The sequence below is a fragment of the Odontesthes bonariensis genome, chromosome 4 (assembly GCF_027942865.1).
Source record: "Odontesthes bonariensis isolate fOdoBon6 chromosome 4, fOdoBon6.hap1, whole genome shotgun sequence".
Taxonomy (NCBI): Eukaryota; Metazoa; Chordata; class Actinopteri; order Atheriniformes; family Atherinopsidae; genus Odontesthes; species Odontesthes bonariensis.
Genome location: NC_134509.1, coordinates 2,297,319 through 2,318,768, shown reverse-complemented (window position 1 = coordinate 2,318,768; position 21,450 = coordinate 2,297,319). Strand labels below are relative to the sequence as shown.

Here is a 21,450-nt window from a genome sequence, read left to right as displayed (position 1 = left end):
TATCACTGTTTTAGCATTATATTGTATTACCTTAAAGGTAGGGTAGGAGATCCTGGATCTCCTTTCTCCATTTTGAAAATACACAGGTAAAAAGTCCCAACCCTTTTCTTCACTTTCCCCCCGAAGGCACGCCTCTAGAGTACATGAACGCGCACGAGCACGAAGGTGCACGAGCGCTGTTCTGACAGCAAGCATCGATCGTTGCCGTATTTAGTATTTAGTATATGCTAACTATACGTTTAATAATGTTAGGTGCTAGCCAAGCTGGCTCTAGTTTAGCTTCCTGCCAAGCTTCTGGACGCGTAATTCGTTCACGGAGCAGGGTACGCGCACAGGGGGAAGGAGGGGGAGGGAAAAGCAGATTGCAGTTTGATGGACGCATCAGAATCCAATCATCGTTAACGGTCCGTTCAGTATGATTGGATAGTGTTTTTCCTGGATTGTACGTTCTAGAGGCCACTAAAACTTTTCATTTTTGTGTCAAAACTTTTAATTAATTGGTTGCAATGGGGGTGTGAAGAGTATTTCAAGCAATATGTAAAAAAAATGCTCCAGAAAAAGATCCCCTACCCCAGTTTAATAAATGTATAATTCAAACTGACTCTGGGCATCTCTGTGAATGTGTGCGTGTTCCTTTGTGCGCATGTGTGTTTAAGAGGTTGCTGTAACACGGGGGATTATGGTCTAGTCAGCCGTTCCCACTAATTAGACAGCCCAGAGACTAATCAGATTAACCATGATTTAACCGTGTCTAGGTTTGTGTGTGGGCTCTCGGTTGGCTGGAGTAGAAGGTTTTGTCTTTGAGTTACGGGATTATGAAGAACTCCTCAACAGCCGCAGCTGCTGAAGTACCGCGGCCCAGATTAGGCGGTACTGACCTGAATGTCCGGCCACTCCGCCGTGTTGGTCCCGTTGGACTGTGTGTGCACGCCGGGCGCACTGCTGTGCGTCTTGGTGCGAAGCCCCCACAGGTAGTGGCGGACGTAGAGCAGCTGTCTGTAGATGCTGTCCTCCACACAATCTCTGTCCAGATCCACGCTGAAGCCGGAGCTGGGCAGCACGATGGGAGGGTGGTTCTCGAAGCTCTCCAGGAGGTCAACTACACGGAAACAAACTGATGCTATCACAAACGCATGCTAACAAACTGATGCTATCACAAACGCATGCTAACAAACTGATGCTGTCACAAACGCACGCTAACAAACTGATGCTATCACAAACGCGTGCTATCACAAACGCACGCTAACAAACTGATGCTGTCACAAACGCATGCTAACAAACTGATGCTAACAAACGCATGCTAACAAACTGATGCTATCACAAACGCACGCTAACAAACTGATGCTATCACAAACGCATGCTAACAAACTGATGCTATCACAAACGCATGCTAACAAACTGATGCTGTCACAAACGCATGCTAACAAACTGATGCTATCACAAACGCATGCTAACAAACTGATGCTGTCACAAATGCACGCTAACAAACTGATGCTGTCACAAATGCACGCTAACAAACTGATGCTATCACAAACGCACGCTAACAAACTGATGCTGTCACAAACGCACGCTAACAAACTGATGCTATCACAAACGCACGCTAACAAACTGATGCTATCACAAACGCATGCTAACAAACTGATGCTGTCACAAATGCACGCTAACAAACTGATGCTGTCACAAATGCACGCTAACAAACTGATGCTGTCACAAATGCACGCTAACAAACTGATGCTGTCACAAACCGATGCTAACAAACGCATGCTAACAAACTGATGCTGTCACAAATGCATGCTAACAAACTGATGCTGTCACAAATGCATGCTAACAAACTGATGCTATCACAAATGCACGCTAACAAACTGATGCTATCACAAATGCATGCTAACAAACTGATGCTATCACAAATGCACGCTAACAAACTGATGCTGTCACAAATGCATGCTAACAAACTGATGCTGTCACAAATGCACGCTAACAAACTGATGCTGTCACAAACCGATGCTAACAAACGCATGCTAACAAACTGATGCTATCACAAACGCACGCTAACAACCTGATGCTAACAAACGCATGCTAACAAACTGATGCTATCACAAACGCATGTTAACAAACTGATGCTATCACAAACGCATGCTAACAAACTGATGCTATCACAAACGCATGCTAACAAACTGATGCTATCACAAACGCACGCTAACAAACTGATGCTAACAAACGCATGCTAACAAACTGATGCTATCACAAACGCACGCTAACAAACTGATGCTGTCACAAATGCACGCTAACAAACTGATGCGATCACAAACGCACGCTAACAAACTGATGCTATCACAAACGCACGCTAACAAACTGATGCTGTCACAAACGCATGCTAACAAACTGATGCTGTCACAAATGCACGCTAACAAACTGATGCTATCACAAACGCATGTTAACAAACTGATGCTATCACAAACGCACGCTAACAAACTGATGCTATCACAAATGCACGCTAACAAACTGATGCTATCACAAACGCACGCTAATTAACTGATGCTATCACAAATGCACGCTAACAAACTGATGCTGTCACAATCAAATCCAAGCTTTGTGGTGATGTTTTTGGCGGCACACACACACACACACACACACACACACACACACACACACATACCTGTTCTGTATATATACGCCTCATCCTCGCTGCTGGGTTGCCAGGTTGGGACGGGGCCTATCTCTGCTGTGAGCTGGTACTGAGTGAGAATCCTGTGGAGCTGGACTGGTTTCAGGTTTGGGTGCTCACTGGATAATGCGCGCCAGCTCAGCTGCAGACAGAGAGAAGACAGCGATTTCACTCTGTTTAAAGGAGAATTCCGGCCATTTTACAAACATATCCCATCTGTTGGAGACCCAGGGAAGTTGGCCAAAGGGAAAACCGCGAGAAATTTTCATGCCCGCTGCGCAAAGTTGTCCAATTGCGCTGATTTCCATGAAAGCGGGCTCTATCGGGCAAGCGTTTAACCTTTCCTGAGGCTCTTAACGTGTATCAAAATACTTTTGACCAAATTGGCCGTGGTGTCAGCAGCAATACAATTCAACCCAGCGGCTAACCATACCATTAGCTAGCACAGACATGATACATGTGGACATGAATAATGGGCGAAGGTGCGCTCCTTCCAGCAGTGATGTGGCACGTCGTGACATCACGGCGAAAATGGGTGTTGAAACCAGTCAGCTGTTCGATAGGAAACAATAACAAACATGGCAATGTGTAGTTCGGTTCCCGAGGGTCGTTTTTGGTGGACAAAAAGACAATTTTGGAATACTATCTATATATATCTATATATATATATATACATACTATACTATAATGTATGACTTCGGCGATTAATTTGTGCGCACGCCTGTGGAACACGGAAGCTGAGAGAGGTAGGTGCGCAGTTTTTGAAATCTCAAAATGTATCATGTCTGTGCTAGCTAACGGTATGGTTAGCCGCTGGGTTGAATTGTATTGCTGCTGACACCACGGCCAATTCGGTAAAAAGTATTTTGATACACGTTAAGAGCCTCAGGAAAGGTTAAACGCTTGCCCGATAGAGCCCGCTTTCATGGAAATCAGCGCAATTGGACAACTTTGCGCAGCGGGCATGAAAATGTCTTGCGGTTTTCCCTTTGGCCAACTTCCCTGGGTCTCCAACAGATGGGATATGTTTGTAAAATGGCCGGAATTCTCCTTTAAGCATCAGATCCCGACGGTACTGCAGACGTGGGTTTGTGTGCGTCACCTGCGTGAGCTGCTGTGGGGGCGTGGCCACGATGGACACGGTGCTGTTGAGTTTGGTGAAGAACTTTTCCGCCAGATGTCCCAGGCCCGACCTGCTCGCCCACTCCCTGACCATCCGTAAACACGCCTGCATCTGCAGCGCCTTGGAGCGCTGGAACCAGCATCGTGACGGACCTTCACACACACACACACAGGGTCAGCTTCTGTGAATACACGACAGCGTGCTGTTCTGTATGACAATGCAGACATTAATGTTTAATCAGATTCTGATTGAAGTCGGTGAAACGGCAGCAGCACCCACCGCCCGCCTGCAGAATATCAATATACCAACCGACTCTCTCTGTTCAACAGCACAGAAACTGAGCCACAGCCTGCCTCCCTGCTGGAGTAAAGCCTTTATTTCTCTCTCACGCATCCAAGAGCTACATTTTTATGGCAAGTTAAGCAAGTAATAACATTAAATCTGTCATTTGTTGGGGCTTGTATCCCATCGTTTGTCAGTCTGTTCCTCCATCACCCCTCTGCAGCCATTAAGGCATCTAATGCTCACTCGGAAAAATGAGTCATTTAAGACCTTTCAGTGCCGACCTAATACTCTTTTTAATAGCTTTACCTTCATACAGCTGGGGACTATACAAGCAGAAGCTACAAACTGTTTTCCACCTGCAAATGTGAACCCAACCACTACCAACTGTAGATGACCTGCATCATATAGCACACTGGAAAAAATCTAAATCTTACCAAGTATATCTGTCTCATTGAGTATCTCATTACACTTAATATAAGACACAACTGCCTAACAAGCACCATTTCAGCCAGATATAGGGACTTGTTTGAAGACAATACATCTGGAATATCTTGTTAAATGAAAAAGTCTTGAAAACAAATAGTTTTGAGTCGGATTTCATATGAAACAAGCTTTTTTTTTTTACATTTAAAGAGGTTTTTAAGCTAATTTCAAGATCACTTTTATCTCAAAAGTCCTAAATATCACATTTTATTTCAAGAAATCTGGACAAGCCGATTTTCACTAGTTCCATTGGCAGATTTTTTTTTGCTTATTTCAAGCAAAAACGTCTTTTATTTGTTGTTTTTCTTGCTTATTTTTGGAGGGGCATTTTTTCCAGTGCAGTAAAGAGATTTTTTTTAATAAATTTTAATAAAGTCAGCATCAGCTACTTGAAGCCAAAGTCAACAGTCCAATTTAATACAAAAACTGCTATTAATCTTGTTTTTGAAGATAACAAATTAAAAAAACAGGATTTTGGACAACGGACCATCAAAGTTCAAACCATAAACTAAATTCTCGCTCTACCAGGAATACGCATCAGAAGCTTCAGGCAGACAACAAACGAGCAGCATTATCTGCTGACTGCATCCACACGTTAGCCTTCAAATATTCTGCCATATGTTTGGTGCGTTGCACACACACCCTCCTCTCTCTAATAGGCTTATGTCTGGGCATACAGTAATCTATGTTTGAAGCATCTCAAACAGACGAGACATCACTTAACCTCTTGGCATAGGTGCGATAATGCTGCATGGCAGCTGCTCACAAACACGCATGCGTACATATTTAAATGCATCATATACTCTCTATCCAACAGTTCAAACTGTACGGAGCGATCTATCAGGATCTGTTTTTGATGTGCACGATGTTGCAGCTCACAAACACGCATGCGTACATATTTAAATGCACAAGAGGCATCATATTTGATTGATAATAATAAAAATTGATTGATTGATTTTTATTTATTTGTTTATTTTGCCATTTAGTCATTTATTATTATTTAGTTAGTAGTAGTATTATTTTTGTTGTTTTATTGTTGTTAATTCAATCATTGTAAATATTTAAAAAACAATGTTGAGCTACTTGACTAATTTGAATTTCCCCCATTGGGGGATAAATAAAGTATTTTTATTCTATTCTATATTTATTGTATTTATTGTATATACTGATATTTTCCTTATTGTTATTCTTATTCTAATATCTTATTTTTACACTGTTAATATGGGAGGGGTGTAATTTTATTTTACTGTATGGGGTTGTAATTTTGCTTTATCTTTACTTTATCTTATTTTGTCTTATTGTATTATATTTATTTTGCTCTATTGTATTTCCGGACTTAATCTTTTTTTCTGTAAACGAGTGCATGTACATAGCGAATGTTTATATTTACTATTTTTATTTTATTTTATTTTCATTTTATTTTGTTTTATATTATATTTTATATTTATTTTATTCTATTTGCTTGTTTTTACTACTTTAATTGTTTTTATATCTTTACTGTATGCTGCTGCAACAAAACAATTTCCCAAATTGGGATTAATAAAGTATTTATCTATCTATCTATCTATCTATCTATTAATAAAGCAATTCTGATTCTGATATACTCTCTATCTAACGGTTTAAACTGTATGGAGCGATCTATTATGTTCTGTTTTTGATGTGCAGGATGTTGCAGCTCACAAACACCAAACGGAAACTCTCAATCTGGTTTTTCTTTCTCCTTTGCTGAGCTTCGCTGTAGCACGGTGTATGTGCCGGGCTTTTAAGGTATTGTTAGATGTCTGTAAGAGTGTGTGTGCCTCACGCAGCAGCCAACGCCAACGTCAGCAATACCTGCCACAAACTCACTTCCCAGTTTCCATGGACACCATCAGCAGAGAAATATCAATGAGCGACGAACAGGGGAGCGAAGGAGGGAGGGAGGGAGAAGCCAGACAGACAGAGTGGGGGATGAGATGGAGGACATGTAGCTCCTACTTAAACACAAAAGGTATTTCTCCTTCCTTTGCCAGACATGTGATCTGTGGCCTCCGCTGGCTAATGAAGACGCATGGCATGTTTGTGAGTGTGAGGAAAGATAAAAACAGGACGAGCCGGCAGTAAACTACTATTTCATGCATTTAGAAAAGGTAAAACAAAATGAGCAAAATGAGCCCCTCTCCTCCATCCAGCTCCACTTCTGCTCTTCTTTCTCTCACCCCCCGATGGCCAGATGGGAAGAAGGAAGGAAGGTAAGGAGGAGGAGGGGGTGGAATGCAGATCGGAGAAGGGCACTGAGGACAAATCTGGGTTAGTCCCCGTCAAAATGCTGACAAGGACGCAGGGGCACTCATGCCGGCCGTCTGTCTCCACGTACACCGACAGCAGAACGGATCAGCGGGAAGGGCTAATAGAAGAGAAAGTGGGGTGTGTGTGCTCTGTTCATACCTTTGTCCATTAACTGGTTAAACAGGGACACGTTGGAGAAGAAGAAGAGGTAAGCAAACATCTGAGCCTGGATCTCTGGGTGAACCTGATAGCCTTGCAACAGCTCCTGTGCACTCTGAAACACCTGCGTACACAGAAAACGAGCCGTCACACAGGAACACATCGATGCTGCCGCGGCCGGGGAATCTGGAGAAGTGGCAAAGTAGCACAGTTACTTTTGTTTGCCTCCCTTCATTGTTTTGGGCTTTTTTCTTGTCGTCTTTTGAGTGTTGATAGACTCAGATCTGACTTTCAGCAGCCACATCAAAGCTGTCACCAAGGCAGCTTTTTACCACCTCAGAAACATCAACAGAATTAAAGGTTTCCAGGACAAACTCATCCATGCATTCATCTCCAGCAGACTCCATCACTGTAATGCTCTTTTAACTGGACTTCCCAAAAAGAGCATTAAAGGAGAATTCCGGCCATTTTACAAACATATCCCATCTGTTGGAGACCCAGGGAAGTTGGCCAAAGGGAAAACCGCGAGAAATTTTCATGCCCGCTGCGCAAAGTTGTCCAATTGCGCTGATTTCCATGAAAGCGGGCTCTATCGGGCAAGCGTTTAACCTTTCCTGATGCTCTTAACGTGTATCAAAATACTTTTTACCGAATTGGCCGTGGTGTCAGCAGCAATACAATTCAACCCAGCGGCTAACCAAACCATTAGCTAGCACAGACATGATACATGTGGACATGAATAATGGGGGAAGGTGCGCTCCTTCCAGCTGTCATGTGACACGTCATGACATCACGGCGAAAATGGGTGTTGAAACGAGTCAGCTGTTCGATAGGAAACAATAACATACATGGCAATGTGTAGTTCGGTTCCCGAGGGTCGTTTTTGGTGGACAAAAAGACAATTTTGGAATACTATATATATATATATATATATATATATATATATATATATATATATACACACACACACACACACACACACACACACTATACTATAGTGTATGACTTAGGCGATTAATTTGTGCGCACGCCTGTGGAACACGGAAGCCGAGAGAGGTAGGTGCGCTGTTTTTGAAATCTCAAAATGTATCATGTCTGTGCTAGCTAACGGTATGGTTAGCCCCTGGGTTGAATTGTATTGCTGCTGACACCACGGCCAATTCTGTAAAAAGTATTTTGATACACGTTAAGAGCCTCAGGAAAGGTTAAACGCTTGCCCGATAGAGCCCGCTTTCATGGAAATCAGCGCAATTGGACAACTTTGCGCAGCGGGCATGAAAATTTCTCGCGGTTTTCCCTTTGGCCAACTTCCCTGGGTCTCCAACAGATGGGATATGTTTGTTAAATGGCCGTAATTCTCCTTTAAATACATCTGTGATGTGTTCAGAGAATATAAAGCCAGCAGAGCTCTTAGATCCAAGGACTCAGGTCAGCTGGTCCAGTCCAGAGTCCAGACTAAACATGGAGAAGCAGCATTTAGCTGTTATGCTGCAAACAAGTGGAACAAACTGCCAGTGGAGATTAAACTTTCACCAAATGGAGACATTTTTAAATCCAGGTTAAAAACATTTCTGTTCTCATGTGTCTATGCATGAAATCTGCACGCTATCTTTGAACTTATCTGGACTGATGCTTGTTTTTAAATTCATTTAAATCATTTTATTTGTTTCTCTTTATATTCTTTTATGTATTTTTTATGCTTCTTCCACTCCCTGCTGCAATGCTTTTATTTTATGTGAAGCACTTTGAACTGTTCTGTACATGAAATGTGGTACAGATCAATTTGATTTGATTTGTTTTCTTGAGTGTATTGCTGTTTTAATGTTTTAATGTTGTGGCTCATAGAGCTATGTTTACTCAAACGCAGAACATTTTATGGCTGCACTGTTTTATATATATCTAATTATTCATTACTTGCCCCTCTCTGTTGCGTAAATGATCCATTAGAACACCATCAATTCTTTAATAAACTGAACAAAACATTTTCTTTTTACAGGTTCATGTTTAAAGAAAACAGAAAGAAGTCTTCATAAGATGTTCAAGTTGAGAAATCGGGAATAAAAGCAATTCAATTGAACATTATTCTCTTTTTATCGTCCCTATTCCAGCTGTATGGAAGTTTTTCTGTGCCATCAGAGTCTGAATACGAATTTCTAATATTGAATTTTTACAGCATCAAAATCAGACTTTTTAAAAAATATATTTTTTGGGGCTTTTTATGCCTTTAATGACAGGACAGTTGGAGAGAGACAGGAAGCAGGGGGCAGAGAGAGGGGGAAGACATGCAGCAAAGGGCCGCTCGGTGCGGGACTCGAACCCAGTCCAGCTGCAGCGAGGACTATAGCCTGCGTACATGGGGCGCCTGCTCAGCCCACTACGCCACGGACCGCCCCAAAATCAGACTTTGAATTTGAAAAACCAACAGTGTAAAAAAAAAAAAAAAATTCTAAAAACAAAAATCAGTGTAAAAAAATTCAACATCTAAAAAAAAAATTCTACTTAAAAAAATTCAGTGGAAAAAAAATTCAACTTAAAAAAAATTCAGTGGAAAAAAATTAAACTTCAAAAAATTCAGTGGAAAAAAATTCAACATCTAAAAATTCAGTGGAAAAAAATTAAACTTAAAAAAATTCAGTGGAAAAAAAATTAAACTTAAAAAAATTCAGTGGAAAAAAAATTAAACTTCAAAAAAATTAAACTTCAAAAAAATTCAGTGGAAAAAAATTAAACTTCAAAAAATTCAGTGGAAAAAAATTAAACTTCTAAAAATTCAGTGGAAAAAAAATTGAACTTCAAAAAAATTCAGTGGAAAAAAATTAAACTTCAAAAAATTCAGTGGAAAAAAATTCAACTTCTAAAAATTCAGTGGATAAAAATTAAACTTAAAAAAAAAAAAATCAGTGGAAAAAAATTAAACTTCAAAAAATTCAGTGGAAAAAAATTCAACTTCTAAAAATTCAGTGGATAAAAATTAAACTTAAAAAAAAATAAAAAATCAGTGGAAAAAGAACCAGACTCAACATCCGGGTAAACAGGGAGAAGCAATCGATCCCTGTTCTCAATTCATCCAACGGCAGCCAATCAAGTTACACTGAATTTTTTCCACTGATTTTTGTTTTTAGAATTTTTCTTTTTTTTAACACTGTTGGTTTTTCAAATTCAAAGTCTGATTTTTATGCTGTAAAAATTCTATATTAGAAATTCGTATTCAAACTCTGATGGCACAGAAAAACTTCCATCCAGCTCTACACAAACAGGACAGTAAAAACATGGCTTTTGGTTTCTCCGCTGCTTACTCGGCAACAGATACAGATTTGGTTTGAGTTTTGGCTTTTTCCACACTTTGATCTCCCGGATGTTTCACCATCACCGTGTCGGCTGATATGCGAACGTTTCTCTGAGCGTGCTGACAGTCATCTGAACCTGATGCAACACGTCTGCTTTTACCTCTCCAGCCTGCATCCTCACTTTCAAGCTACACAAACATTTTTTACAATATTCCTACATAAGGTCAATAAATGCTGAGCTTTTTATTTCTTGTTTATAGCGTCTTTTTTCAGAAGCTGAGAAATAATTACCCTTTAGTGGAAAGTTTGACATTTTCCAAAGAATAATTCAGATTGTTTTAAAAACAGTTTAGGTTCAAATCTGTACCTCAAGATATAACGACTGTTTTAGAGCCGGTGGAAAACCAAATTAATCTGGCGTACGTGCACGTGCACGTGAACCCTCTGTGTTTGCATCGTGCATATTTATGGTTTTGTTGTTTAACTGAACAATGTTGACATTGTTGATTATTTCAGAGCTAGGATTTTCACATTTGATTTAAAAAAATGGTTATAAATGACAATGCCTGGTCCTTTAAAACATTGAATTAATTGATGTAACCTTCACAATAAGTGCAGAGTATAAAATACAGGCTGGATACAAGTATACAAGTCTGGATTATCACTTTAATCCCGCCTGAACTGAGCAGAGGGGGACCTGAAAGAGGAAAGCGAGGATAGAGGGCACTGCTTACCTGCAGGACCCTGCGTACGGGTTCAGGAAACCCAATTCCTTTCCAGCAGGGCTCAGAGTTGTCAGCGGGGAACGGATTACAGTCCAACAAACCTGGCAACACTACGTAAAGAGCCTGGACACAAACACACACAAAGACATAAATGTACCGCGATGAAGGTGACCTGAAATTACACAACAGTCAAACTTTATTTATAGTCCTGTAATTAAAGAATCAGTTCAACTTTTCAATTTCTTAACCTTGTCCAGTCATTGTGTGTGTGTGTGTGTGTGTGTGTGTGTGTGTGTGTGTGTGTTCTTGCACTAACTGTTGAGTGAGGACCAAATCTAGTTTTTAACCAACAGAGTGAGGAAATGTTTACATAGTGAGGCCTCTAGATGACCTCCTCAGGTTATATAGATGCTATCCTCTAATTTTCTCAGTAGGACCTCAGAATGTCCTAAGTGTCAATTTTTCACCCCTAAAGTTTAACACAGATTAAAATATTTTTCTGAATCTTTTGTGCTTCTCAAAATCTGAAGCAGTGTTATTGGATCACTACGCCACCGAGTGTCTGGAATGACACTTTGTTTGTTTCTAAGTACGGCTGCAACGATTCGTCGACGTTGTCGACAAAAATCGATAACAGAAATAGTCGACAATGAAGTCCATTGTCGACTATTGTCGCCAGACGTGTTTTTCCAACAGAGTGAGACATCTCACTTAATTACAATCTCTGCCGAGAGTCGCACATGCACGATAACGTACACAGAAATGGCGGCGTCCAACACATTAGCTACGCGTACCAAAACTTCTAAAGTTTGGGAGCATTTTAGCCTGGATACGGCGAATAAAAAGATTACTTGCAAGGTTTGCAAAGTAGCACCTCGGTGATGCACGAAGATTAAAAGAGAAAGCAGAAAGAGAAAGTCTGACTCGCCTCGGTAAGATTCAAGTAACATTCAAGTCAATACGTTTTGTTTTTGATCTACATTTTATAAGCGTTTTTTTGCTTTAAAAGAGAGCTTTAACGTTATGCCTGACAAACGTATTTTACTTGATTGTAATTAATTATTTATTTTTTATAAAACATATTTGCCTGTGTTTGGAGAGGTTGGAGAGGTGTATTTATTTATGGATTTATGTCTATACTGACTGAGCACTGTGCCTAATTGGTTTTAGATGGGACATTTTTATTTACTTTTTGTATGAATCAGCAGCAAATTTGAATAAAAGGTGCATTTTTCATTGAAGTACCCATCTTTCTTGTGTTTATTATCATTTGCCACATAATTAAAGCAACTTCATGCTAAATTTAAGAAAAAATGAATAATTATCCGATTAGTCGACTAATCGTTTCAATAGTCGGTGACTAGTCGACTACTAAAATAGTCGTTAGTTGCAGCCCTATTTCTAAGTGAACTAGAAATACTGGTCCTCACTTTGTGAGTGGTTTTACTCGGTCCTTATTCAGCACTAAGTGCGAGAACGTGTGTGTGTGTGTGTGTGTGTGAAAATGGAGGAGGGTTATTACTCATTCAGCTGGCTTTTAAAAACATGATGAGAATCGCTTTGCGTGTTAAGAAGATGGCACCGTCGCCGCGGTGACCGATTACCTTGGTGATATAGTAGACACATTGTTGGAAAGTGTACATGATCACTTCTTCCAAGATGGTCATGGCTTCCTCATTGGCTGATATGGTCGCCGATAGCAACGACTCCTTTGATCCTAGTGACGGGTGACAGAGACACACTTAAGAGGTTTACAGTGAGAGGAAAAGCGAGGCCTGCAGCTGGGCTATTATCTGCTGTGTGTCGGTGTGAGTAATGGCCCTTCAGCCGAGTCGTTTCCTCACTCGTCAGTCAGACTCTGTGTACCTTGCAGTATCTCTATGCCGTGCGTGTAGGCGGGCGCTCTTTGCTGAATGAAGTAGAGGATCTCGATGGAGTTGGACATCCAGAAGAAGATGGTCTGCAGGTCTGGGATCAAGTCTGAGATGCTCAGTAGGGAAAGGGAGGCCGGATCCTGACTGCAGTGAGACACACACGAGGGGTGACGGGTTAAACAACTACACCACGTACGCATCATATGGAGCTGGGGTTTGGTGTGCATGGGCTTTCATTGTTTCCAACACAAGAAAGTGATACTCACTGCTGAGCTTGCTTCTGAGCCAGCTCCTTTGTCTTCTCCTGCAAAGCGCACACACACGCAGAGCAATTAGGTTCCCATTAAACTTTCAGAATGTGCGTAGGAGAACTGCCTCTCAGGACGATGTTACCAAGCTGCTGAGAGCGGCTTCCACTATCATTTACAAAACCCCTGCAGACTCAGAGTAACAGGAATCCTGACCTGAAGTCGTATGTTTAGTTTAGGTGCTGTAAACTGACAGCTGCGTCCAACATTCTTCATGATATGTTACTTTTACACATGGAGGTTCTCATTTTACAAACCGTTTAATGCTTTGGTGCACTGAGCTGCACCGCACATCTTTATTCGGTATGATAACAACTCAGTCAAAACAAAAAAAGTAGGGCTGGGCGAGTTAACTCGTTATTATCGCGTTAACTTGTTAATTATTTAACGCCGATAAATATTTTATGGCGCATTAACGCAGGTTTTATTATTGTAAAAGTCTGTTGAATGCATCACATTCACACAGTTACAGCAAACACCACGAAGCATGGAGCAATAAAATAAAGATAAACTAGCAGCTAACATCACCGCTACAGGTGTGAAGCTCACGGAGCTAACCGGCGCTACTTCCTGTTTTACTGGTTTCAACATAAAAGCACGTATTTCAAAATAAATTCTAAAAAAACTCCTGCATTTACAGCCAAGTTGAATTGTCTTCTCAGCGTAGTAGTTCCAGTCTAAAATATCACTTAAAGGCAAAACACACAACTGATAGCAGCAAGTCATTCAAGGAAACAGACAGTGGAGCGAGGCTTCTACATAAAAACTACAGAAAGATGCTGATGTTAAAAGTGTGTTTGCACAACAAATGTTATGGCACTTTCATTCATATGGCAGCACATTTAAAATAAAACTAAATGCTAAAGGCTATACACTACTTTTGGATTCATTTTTGGATTTTGCGTACAAATGCGATTAATCGCGATTAATCAGGGAAATCATGTGATTAATTAGATTAAACATGTTAATCGTTGCCCAGCCCTACAAAAAAACCTTCGACACCATCAGCTGTTAAAGACTGTTTAAGGTAAGACAAACAGTGGCTGTACTGCTGAAAAGTTGTGACATGTTGAAGGAGATAACATTACCAGACTAAACATGGAGAAGCAGCATTTAGCTGTTATGCTGCAAACAAGTGGAACAAACTGCCAGTGGAGATTAAACTTTCACCAAATGGAGACATTTTTAAATCCAGGTTAAAAACATTTCTGTTCTCATGTGTCTATGCATGAAATCTGCACAATATCTTTGAACTTATCTGGACTGTTGCTTGTTTTTAAATTCATTTAAATGATTTTATTTGTTTCTCTTTATATTCTTTTATGTATTTTTATGCTTCTTCCACTCCCTGCTGCAATGCTTTTATTTTATGTGAAGCACTTTGAACTGTTTGTACATGAAATGTGCTATATAAATAAATTTGATTTTTTTTTTTTTTTGATAATGTGTGCAAACATTCATCTAAATATCCGAATACAAGAGCGCATCATGTGATTACTTCTCATCTAAACCCAGGTGGACAACGAGTACGACAGTTAGAACAAAACATGGCCCAAAACGTGCAATACGCTGTCCCACTCAAGCATCCTCCTGACCCGACATGCCTGACCGATTTCTCACCACATGAGGTCATCTTAAGCACAGACCAATACATCACAGACAGGCACACAGTCTGACACTGACCCATGCGATGGTTTGGATTCGTCGGACGATCTTGAGCAGCAGTTTTCCAAAACTCCCGGGAGGGAAGGTGGAGGCAGAATGTTGAATGCAGAGACACAGCAGGTAGGCTGGTGTCAGCTTATGGTCGTCTCCTGAGCAAAAGACAAAGATTTAAAGGAGTGGTTGAGGAAAACAGATCCTCTTTTTTTCCATTCATAGTGGTATACATCTCGGCATGCAGCCGTTAAAATTCACGTTTTAGCTGTGAGATCCTGAAAGAGTCTCTGCCGTGTCAGCAGCCTTTTCTGACTATCTTAACCTGAATTAGCTCGTTTTCAGAGTAATTATCAAATTTAGCTAAGTGGAATGTTCAAATCTAGTTGCAATTTGTAGACATGCATCAACCTAAATCATACTGTTTTTTCCTGGATTTTTTTGCAGCAGCGTGCGTCACACACAGCAGTTACTTACTGCTTTACAACACATGCCCTAGATTTCAACAGTCAAAACAGGTCAAAACACAGTCAAAAAACAGTCAAAAAACAGTCAAAACAGGTCAAAACACAGTCAAAAAACAGTCAAAACAGGTAAAACAGGTCAAAAAACAGTCAAAACAGGTAAAAAAAAAAAACAGTCAAAACAGGTCAAAAACAGTCAAAAAACAGTCAAAACAGGTAAAAAAACAGTCAAAACAAAGTCAAAACAGGTCAAAAACAGTCAAAACAGGTCAAAAACAGTCAAAACAGGTCAAAAACAGTCAAACAGTCCAAACAGGTCGAAACACAGTCAAAAACAGGTCAAAAAACAGTCCAAACTGGTCAAAAACAGTCAAAACAGGTAAAAAACAGTCAAAACAGGTAAAAAAAACAGTCAAAACAGGTAAAAAAAAAACAGTCAAAACAGGTCAAAAACAGTCAAAACAGGTCAAAAAACAGTCAAAACAGGTAAAAAAACTGTCAAAAACAGGTCAAAAACAGTCAAAACAGGTCAAAAAACAGTTAAAACAGGTCAAAAACAGTCAAAACAGGTAAAAAAAACAGTCAAAACAGGTCAAAAAACAGTCAAAACAGGTCAAAAACAGTCAAAACAGTCAAAAACAGTCAAAACAGGTCAAAAAACAGTCAAAACAGGTAAAAAAACAGTCAAAAACAGGTCAAAAACAGTCCAAACAGGTCAAAAAATAGTCAAAACAGGTCAAAAAACAGTCAAAACAGGTCAAAAACAGTCAAAACAGGTCAAAAACAGGTCAAAAAACAGTCAAAACAGGTCAAAAAACAGTCAAAACAGGTCAAAAAACAGTCAAAACAGGTCAAAAACAGTCAAAAACCAGTCAAAACAGGTCAAAAACAGTCCAAACAGGTCAAAAACAGTCAAAACAGTCAAAAAACAGTCAAAAAACAGTCAAAACAGGTCAAAAACAGGTCAAAAACAGTCAAAACAGGTAAAAACAGGTAAAAAAAAAAAAGTAAAAAAACAGTCAAAACAGGTCAAAAAACAACAACACACCTTTGAGGTGAAAAAGAAACCAGAGCACTGCTTCATGATTTTAGGGATATGATGCATTCAGATTGGTCTTTAGGGAGGTGTCACATGGGCAGGCTTATTAATGGAACAATGCTTTTGAGGGAAATGTGAGTGTGAACACTCATGTGCGCACCATCATTTAAATGTTGTGTTGTTATTTTTAAAAGAAGGTCAAGCTCGTAAACGTTGGCACTGATGCCAATTCTGAAAGGAGACGCTGCAGCTGAATACCAACACATCCCATTTTCATGCACAGAGAGCCAGCTGGGCCCGGACAGGGGAGGGTTGTTGAAATAAGAATAAGAACCTGCAGGTATAAAGGTATAAACCGCATTTCACCATTTTCCCACTCTTTAAGCCAGGCCGGCTTCACACCAGGAACAAGGCATGTGCATTGCATGTGCATTTCTCTCTGCTTCCAACAAGGCAACAATGTAATGGTTGGCAGGACCACGGGTTTGTGTAATTCATGGCAGACTGACCTGAAAAGTGAAAACATGAAAGATACGCAGCTACAACTTAAGAAACAGTCACATTCAGTTGCCAACATCTAATTAAAATCATCATCACCAAAGGAAAGCTGCCTTTCTAATGTCTGTGCCTACAAACCAAAACATCAGGCCAATATGATGACCAGTATTTTACTGAGAACCTCTTCCCCAATGCTCGCCACACACGTGAAAGTCTCTGAAGCTCTGGATGTGTCAGGCTGCAGCATGTCCGTCTCACACAGCGAACGCAGAAGCTCTGATCTGGTTAGAGCTGAAACGGCAAGAGGACGTTCCACATATGCCACACACACACCGTCCTTTTGTTTAGTTTTTTAAATCTTAAATCCTACACAGAAAAATAAAAGGAAACCTAACTCATACAATCAAAAAAAAAAAACCCAGACCAACTCTTATCTCTTTGTCTGTCTTGCCAAAAAAACACGTTTTATTCAGTGAAGGAATTTCCTGTGCAGACCAGCAGCCACAACATTAATTCAGAAAAATAATTTAATTAACTAAGTACTGAAGTGCAAAATATATTTGCAAGCAAATATCACCATAAGATCCGATTTATTGGTCATGCATACACACGAAATTTGTCCTCCGCTTTTAACCCATCCAGGTTGGCACCTGTTGACACACACATGCACATGCACATGCACAGGGTCACACACTCAGAGACAGATGCCAACCTGGAGCGGTGGGCAGCCATGAAGCACCTGGGGAGCATGGGGGTACGGTGTCTTGCTCAAGGGCACCTCAGCCATGACAAGGAGGTGTCCAGCTATCAGTTCCACCAATCTTTTTTGAGTGGCGCGAGTGGGAATCGAACCGCAAACCTTCCGGTTATTGGAACACTGAGGCACGGCCGCCCCATCACATAAAAGTGTGTCACCGTTATGTATGTATGGTTGAAACCCTGGTAGAAGAGCTTTAACTGAACACAATAGAGCTCAAATTAAAAAAATAAAACATCTCATATGTTGAGCTGACACCCTGCACATCTACAGAAGTACTTTATAAATCAGTGCACAGACCTCCAGGTTCTATGAGCGAGATGATTCTGTTCAGCAGCTGGTCCTCGTGAGCCTGCTCAAACTCCAGCTGCAGCCTCCTCTTCTGGCCTCCTGCTCCTCCTCGTCCCCCTCCTTCGCCTCCCGGCAGGTGAGGAGGGCCTCCTGGCAGGTGAGGAGGGCCTGCCGACGTCGTCCCGACGCTGCGGGCTTTCACCAGGTGAGGTTTGAAGCTGCGTCTCACCGCAGAGACACAGGACACCTGCGCTGCCCTGTCCTTCAGCACGGAGCCGCACATTTTGCAGGTCTGAGCCCCGCCCTCGCCCTCCTCCGCCGCCGTGTCGTACAGCTGCCCCAGCGAGCGGAGGCGGGCCAAGGTTTGAGCGGGCAGGGGCTTGGCGCCCGTGGGGTCCTTGTAGAGAAAGATGTAGTGAGCTCCGAAGGAGAGAAGGTCGCCGTGCTGCAGCGTGGTGAAGCGCTCGCAGCGGGAAAAGTTCACCAGAACCGTGGCGCTGAGCACCGGCTCGACGGCAACACAGAACCGCTGGCTCTCCGCGTGCTCTTCTCCCTTGTTGTTGTTGTTGGCATGGCGACTGGGCGCAGGGACTCGGCGCAAATGGCAGTGGAGGGGCAGGATGTCGGGGGAAAAAAGGCAGATGTTGGGGCGAGCTGAAGGAGTCTCCTGACCGACCGTGTGCTGCTCTCTGTTCAGCAGGTAGACCAGACAGTCCTGCAACACACAGGAAACAGAGTCAGAGTCAGACCCAGAGTCAGAGTCAGACACAGAGAGGTTTAACTCAACACATGGGCCTCTGAGCTGTCCTCACCTGCTGATTGTAGCCCTGCAGAAGCAGGAGATGAGGGGACTGGTACAAGGAGTGCCTCACCCCTCCACCTCCCTGACTCCCTTCCTCTTTCCTCCTGCCGCTGGAGGCTCCATCGCGCTCTCGACCCCTTAACGGTCCCGGCAGGGTGGAGTAGTACCGCTTGGGCTCCTCTCCCACTCCAAGCTGCAGACGCATGCGCACACATATAAAACACACGTGCACGTAAGATTTAAGGCGGTATGAAAACAACAATCCATCACCCAAAGTGGGCGTCAGCAGGATGCCCCACCTGGTTGAGGCTGGTTTCGCTGAGGCTGCGGCAGAAGGAAGAGTTGCTGGAGCGGGGCAGGGTCAGCGTCCCCTTTGCCCTGTTCCTCTGGAGCTTACGAGCCTGGGCATTAATATCTATGAGGGGGGCGGAAAGGCAAGGGGGGGGGGGGGGGGACAAGAGGAGCATCACAAAGAGTGAGAGGAGGACAGAGAAAATGAACGAGATGCTAATGTGAATGTTTGACACAATGATTAAGTCCGACTGAAAGTCTTTCTGAAGCTGCAGTGGCACAAGTGCATCGACATTCATGTGTGATCTGAGTGGAAGCCGACGATTAACACAAATACAGGCTGAAGTGGATCAAAGTCAGATGCAGTAAATGGTGCAAGATGGAGCAGCACATGTGGCCGGAAACAGTCAACTGGATGAAAGTGAGCCGAGCAGCTCGACTCTGAGGCCATGCGATGGCTCACACAGGTTTACTCACACACTGAACCACTGGCACATGGGGTGACAACGCAGGTAGAGGTGGTCTTCATGATGATGACTGATAGCCACCCTACCTGAGGCCAGTCCCCACCTTTAGAGCTGGACTGTACCACTCGACCAGACCGCAGGGGGGAGCTTCTGTGTTTGCCCAGCCCAGACCGACCCATTAGAGCCGCCAGGAACTGGGAGGTTCTGGGCCCTACAGCAAGGTGGGAGGAGTTAGGAGGGAAGGGGGTGGAGCTGAGAAAACAACCCCGGGACCCAGACACCGAGCACAGAATCCCCCCCAAACACACAAACACATGCATGCACTGTGGAGTGAGACGTCAGCGGTTAGTAGGGAGAGATGCACAGTTGAAGGTGCGACGCACAGGATTTTCCCCTCCAACATTTCACCGTCAAATCAGAGGTTCCTTTGCAAACTGCTAAACTTAAATGTAAATGCAGAATAATTTCTCAAAGCCTACATTTAGATCAGCTCAATGATCTCACACTGGCATCCAAATTGCTGTGAAGTGAAACAATGGCTGTGTTCGAAACCGCATACTACATACTTCCATACTACATACTTCCATACTACATACTTCCATACTAAATACTACAAACTTCCATACTACATACTTCCATACTAAATACTACATACTTCCATACTACATACTTCCATACTAAATACTACAAACTTACATACTACATACTTCCATACTAAATACTACATACTTCTATACTAAATACTTCCATACTAAATACTACATACTTCCATGCTCATCGATCAGACAGTATGCAGAGCGTTTACCCACAATGCATTTCGCTCCTGCCCGAGCTGAAATCAGCCGGCCTGAAGCTGATTTCGCTTAAGCTCTAAACTCTGTAAACTTTAGCAACATTTGAAACATTTTCAGGAGAGAAAGTAGTCGTTTAGATCCCCAACGTGTTGAAAACCTGACAAAATACCGGCTGTTTACAATTTTGTTCCCACGAATTCGGCGCTACTAAAGTTAGCCGCAGTGAGCAACGCACTTCCGGTTATTTTCACAAAATAAAATACCCGTTGCCTTTTATCATAGGGAAAGCCATTACCATACAATTGGTGCTTTTGTTTTGAAAACAGGAAGTGAACCTACCCTCGTTGTAGCTAGCTTGAAACTGCCGTTTTGACAGGAAATGACAATTGGCGACGTCACGTTATGTTGCATCTTGGGTAGTTTGAGTATGAGTAGTAACCTCATGATGCATACCCAACATTTAGGAGAATCTAGTATGCATCCGGGAACTTCTCGCTTACTCAAACTCGCATACTAACTCAGAAAGTTAGTAGGAGTAGTAGGAGTAGTATGCGGTTTCGAACACAGCCAATGTGGAACATAATGAGGTTTTATTTGTCCATGTCATGTGACAAAACATTTAACTGTCAATTCAACTTTAAACCGAACCTGTGTAGCGTTGTTGCACTCGTTTGACCGGGTCACTCTGCCTGTTGTCCAGATATTCATACTAACGTACCATTTCTATGCGAAAACAGTTTGGAACAGTTTAGTCGTGACCAATTACAGAGGAATTCTGCAATATTCAAGCGATGGACACTAAACCAGCATGAATTTTACACAGATGTTTCACCGTGCCGGGCGTTTTTGTCATTAAATTTGTGCATGATTTTGCATGTAGACGTTTTACGCCTCAATCTGGTGACTAGACGACCAAAGGTCACTTTGCATAATACATACAAAGTGGAAAGAATTCGATGACATCCCGACAACACGCATATTACCTCATTCAGAGTGCAACAAGACAATTGCTTGTCACATGATCAGTGAACACACTGTGCAGCAAAGTAAACTTTCTACACCATATGAGCTGGAGGGGATGAAAACGAGCACTCGGCTGCGAGGCGTTTGTTCTGACAACGAAAATCCTAGAGGAACCTTTAACGTGTGATCTCGTTTTGTAAAACTGCATGTGAGAATACACACAGTTCACACATGATCATGCACGCTCACAC

The 21,450-nt window shown here is 42.0% G+C and overlaps 1 protein-coding gene across 3 annotated transcripts in view; it reads right to left on the bottom strand.

Annotated features, from left to right (window-relative positions):
- radil (Ras association and DIL domains) overlaps nt 1-21,450 on the bottom strand; it is a 42,960-nt gene that overhangs the window by 8,457 nt on the left and 13,053 nt on the right. For 2 of the 3 annotated variants that reach the window (XM_075462479.1, XM_075462480.1), the window contains exons 5-17: nt 19,546-19,653; nt 18,984-19,099; nt 18,695-18,877; nt 17,892-18,597; nt 14,861-14,991; nt 13,136-13,173; nt 12,862-13,013; nt 12,600-12,712; nt 11,005-11,118; nt 6,984-7,107; nt 3,768-3,940; nt 2,657-2,807; nt 879-1,099 (exon numbers count right to left, since the gene is read on the bottom strand). In XM_075462479.1, coding sequence (XP_075318594.1) covers nt 879-1,099; nt 2,657-2,807; nt 3,768-3,940; nt 6,984-7,107; nt 11,005-11,118; nt 12,600-12,712; nt 12,862-13,013; nt 13,136-13,173; nt 14,861-14,991; nt 17,892-18,597; nt 18,695-18,877; nt 18,984-19,099; nt 19,546-19,653 — 2,330 coding nt within the window. The remainder of the gene's footprint in view (nt 1-878; nt 1,100-2,656; nt 2,808-3,767; nt 3,941-6,983; nt 7,108-11,004; nt 11,119-12,599; nt 12,713-12,861; nt 13,014-13,135; nt 13,174-14,860; nt 14,992-17,891; nt 18,598-18,694; nt 18,878-18,983; nt 19,100-19,545; nt 19,654-21,450) is intronic. The other variant, XM_075462481.1, reaches the window with a different exon arrangement.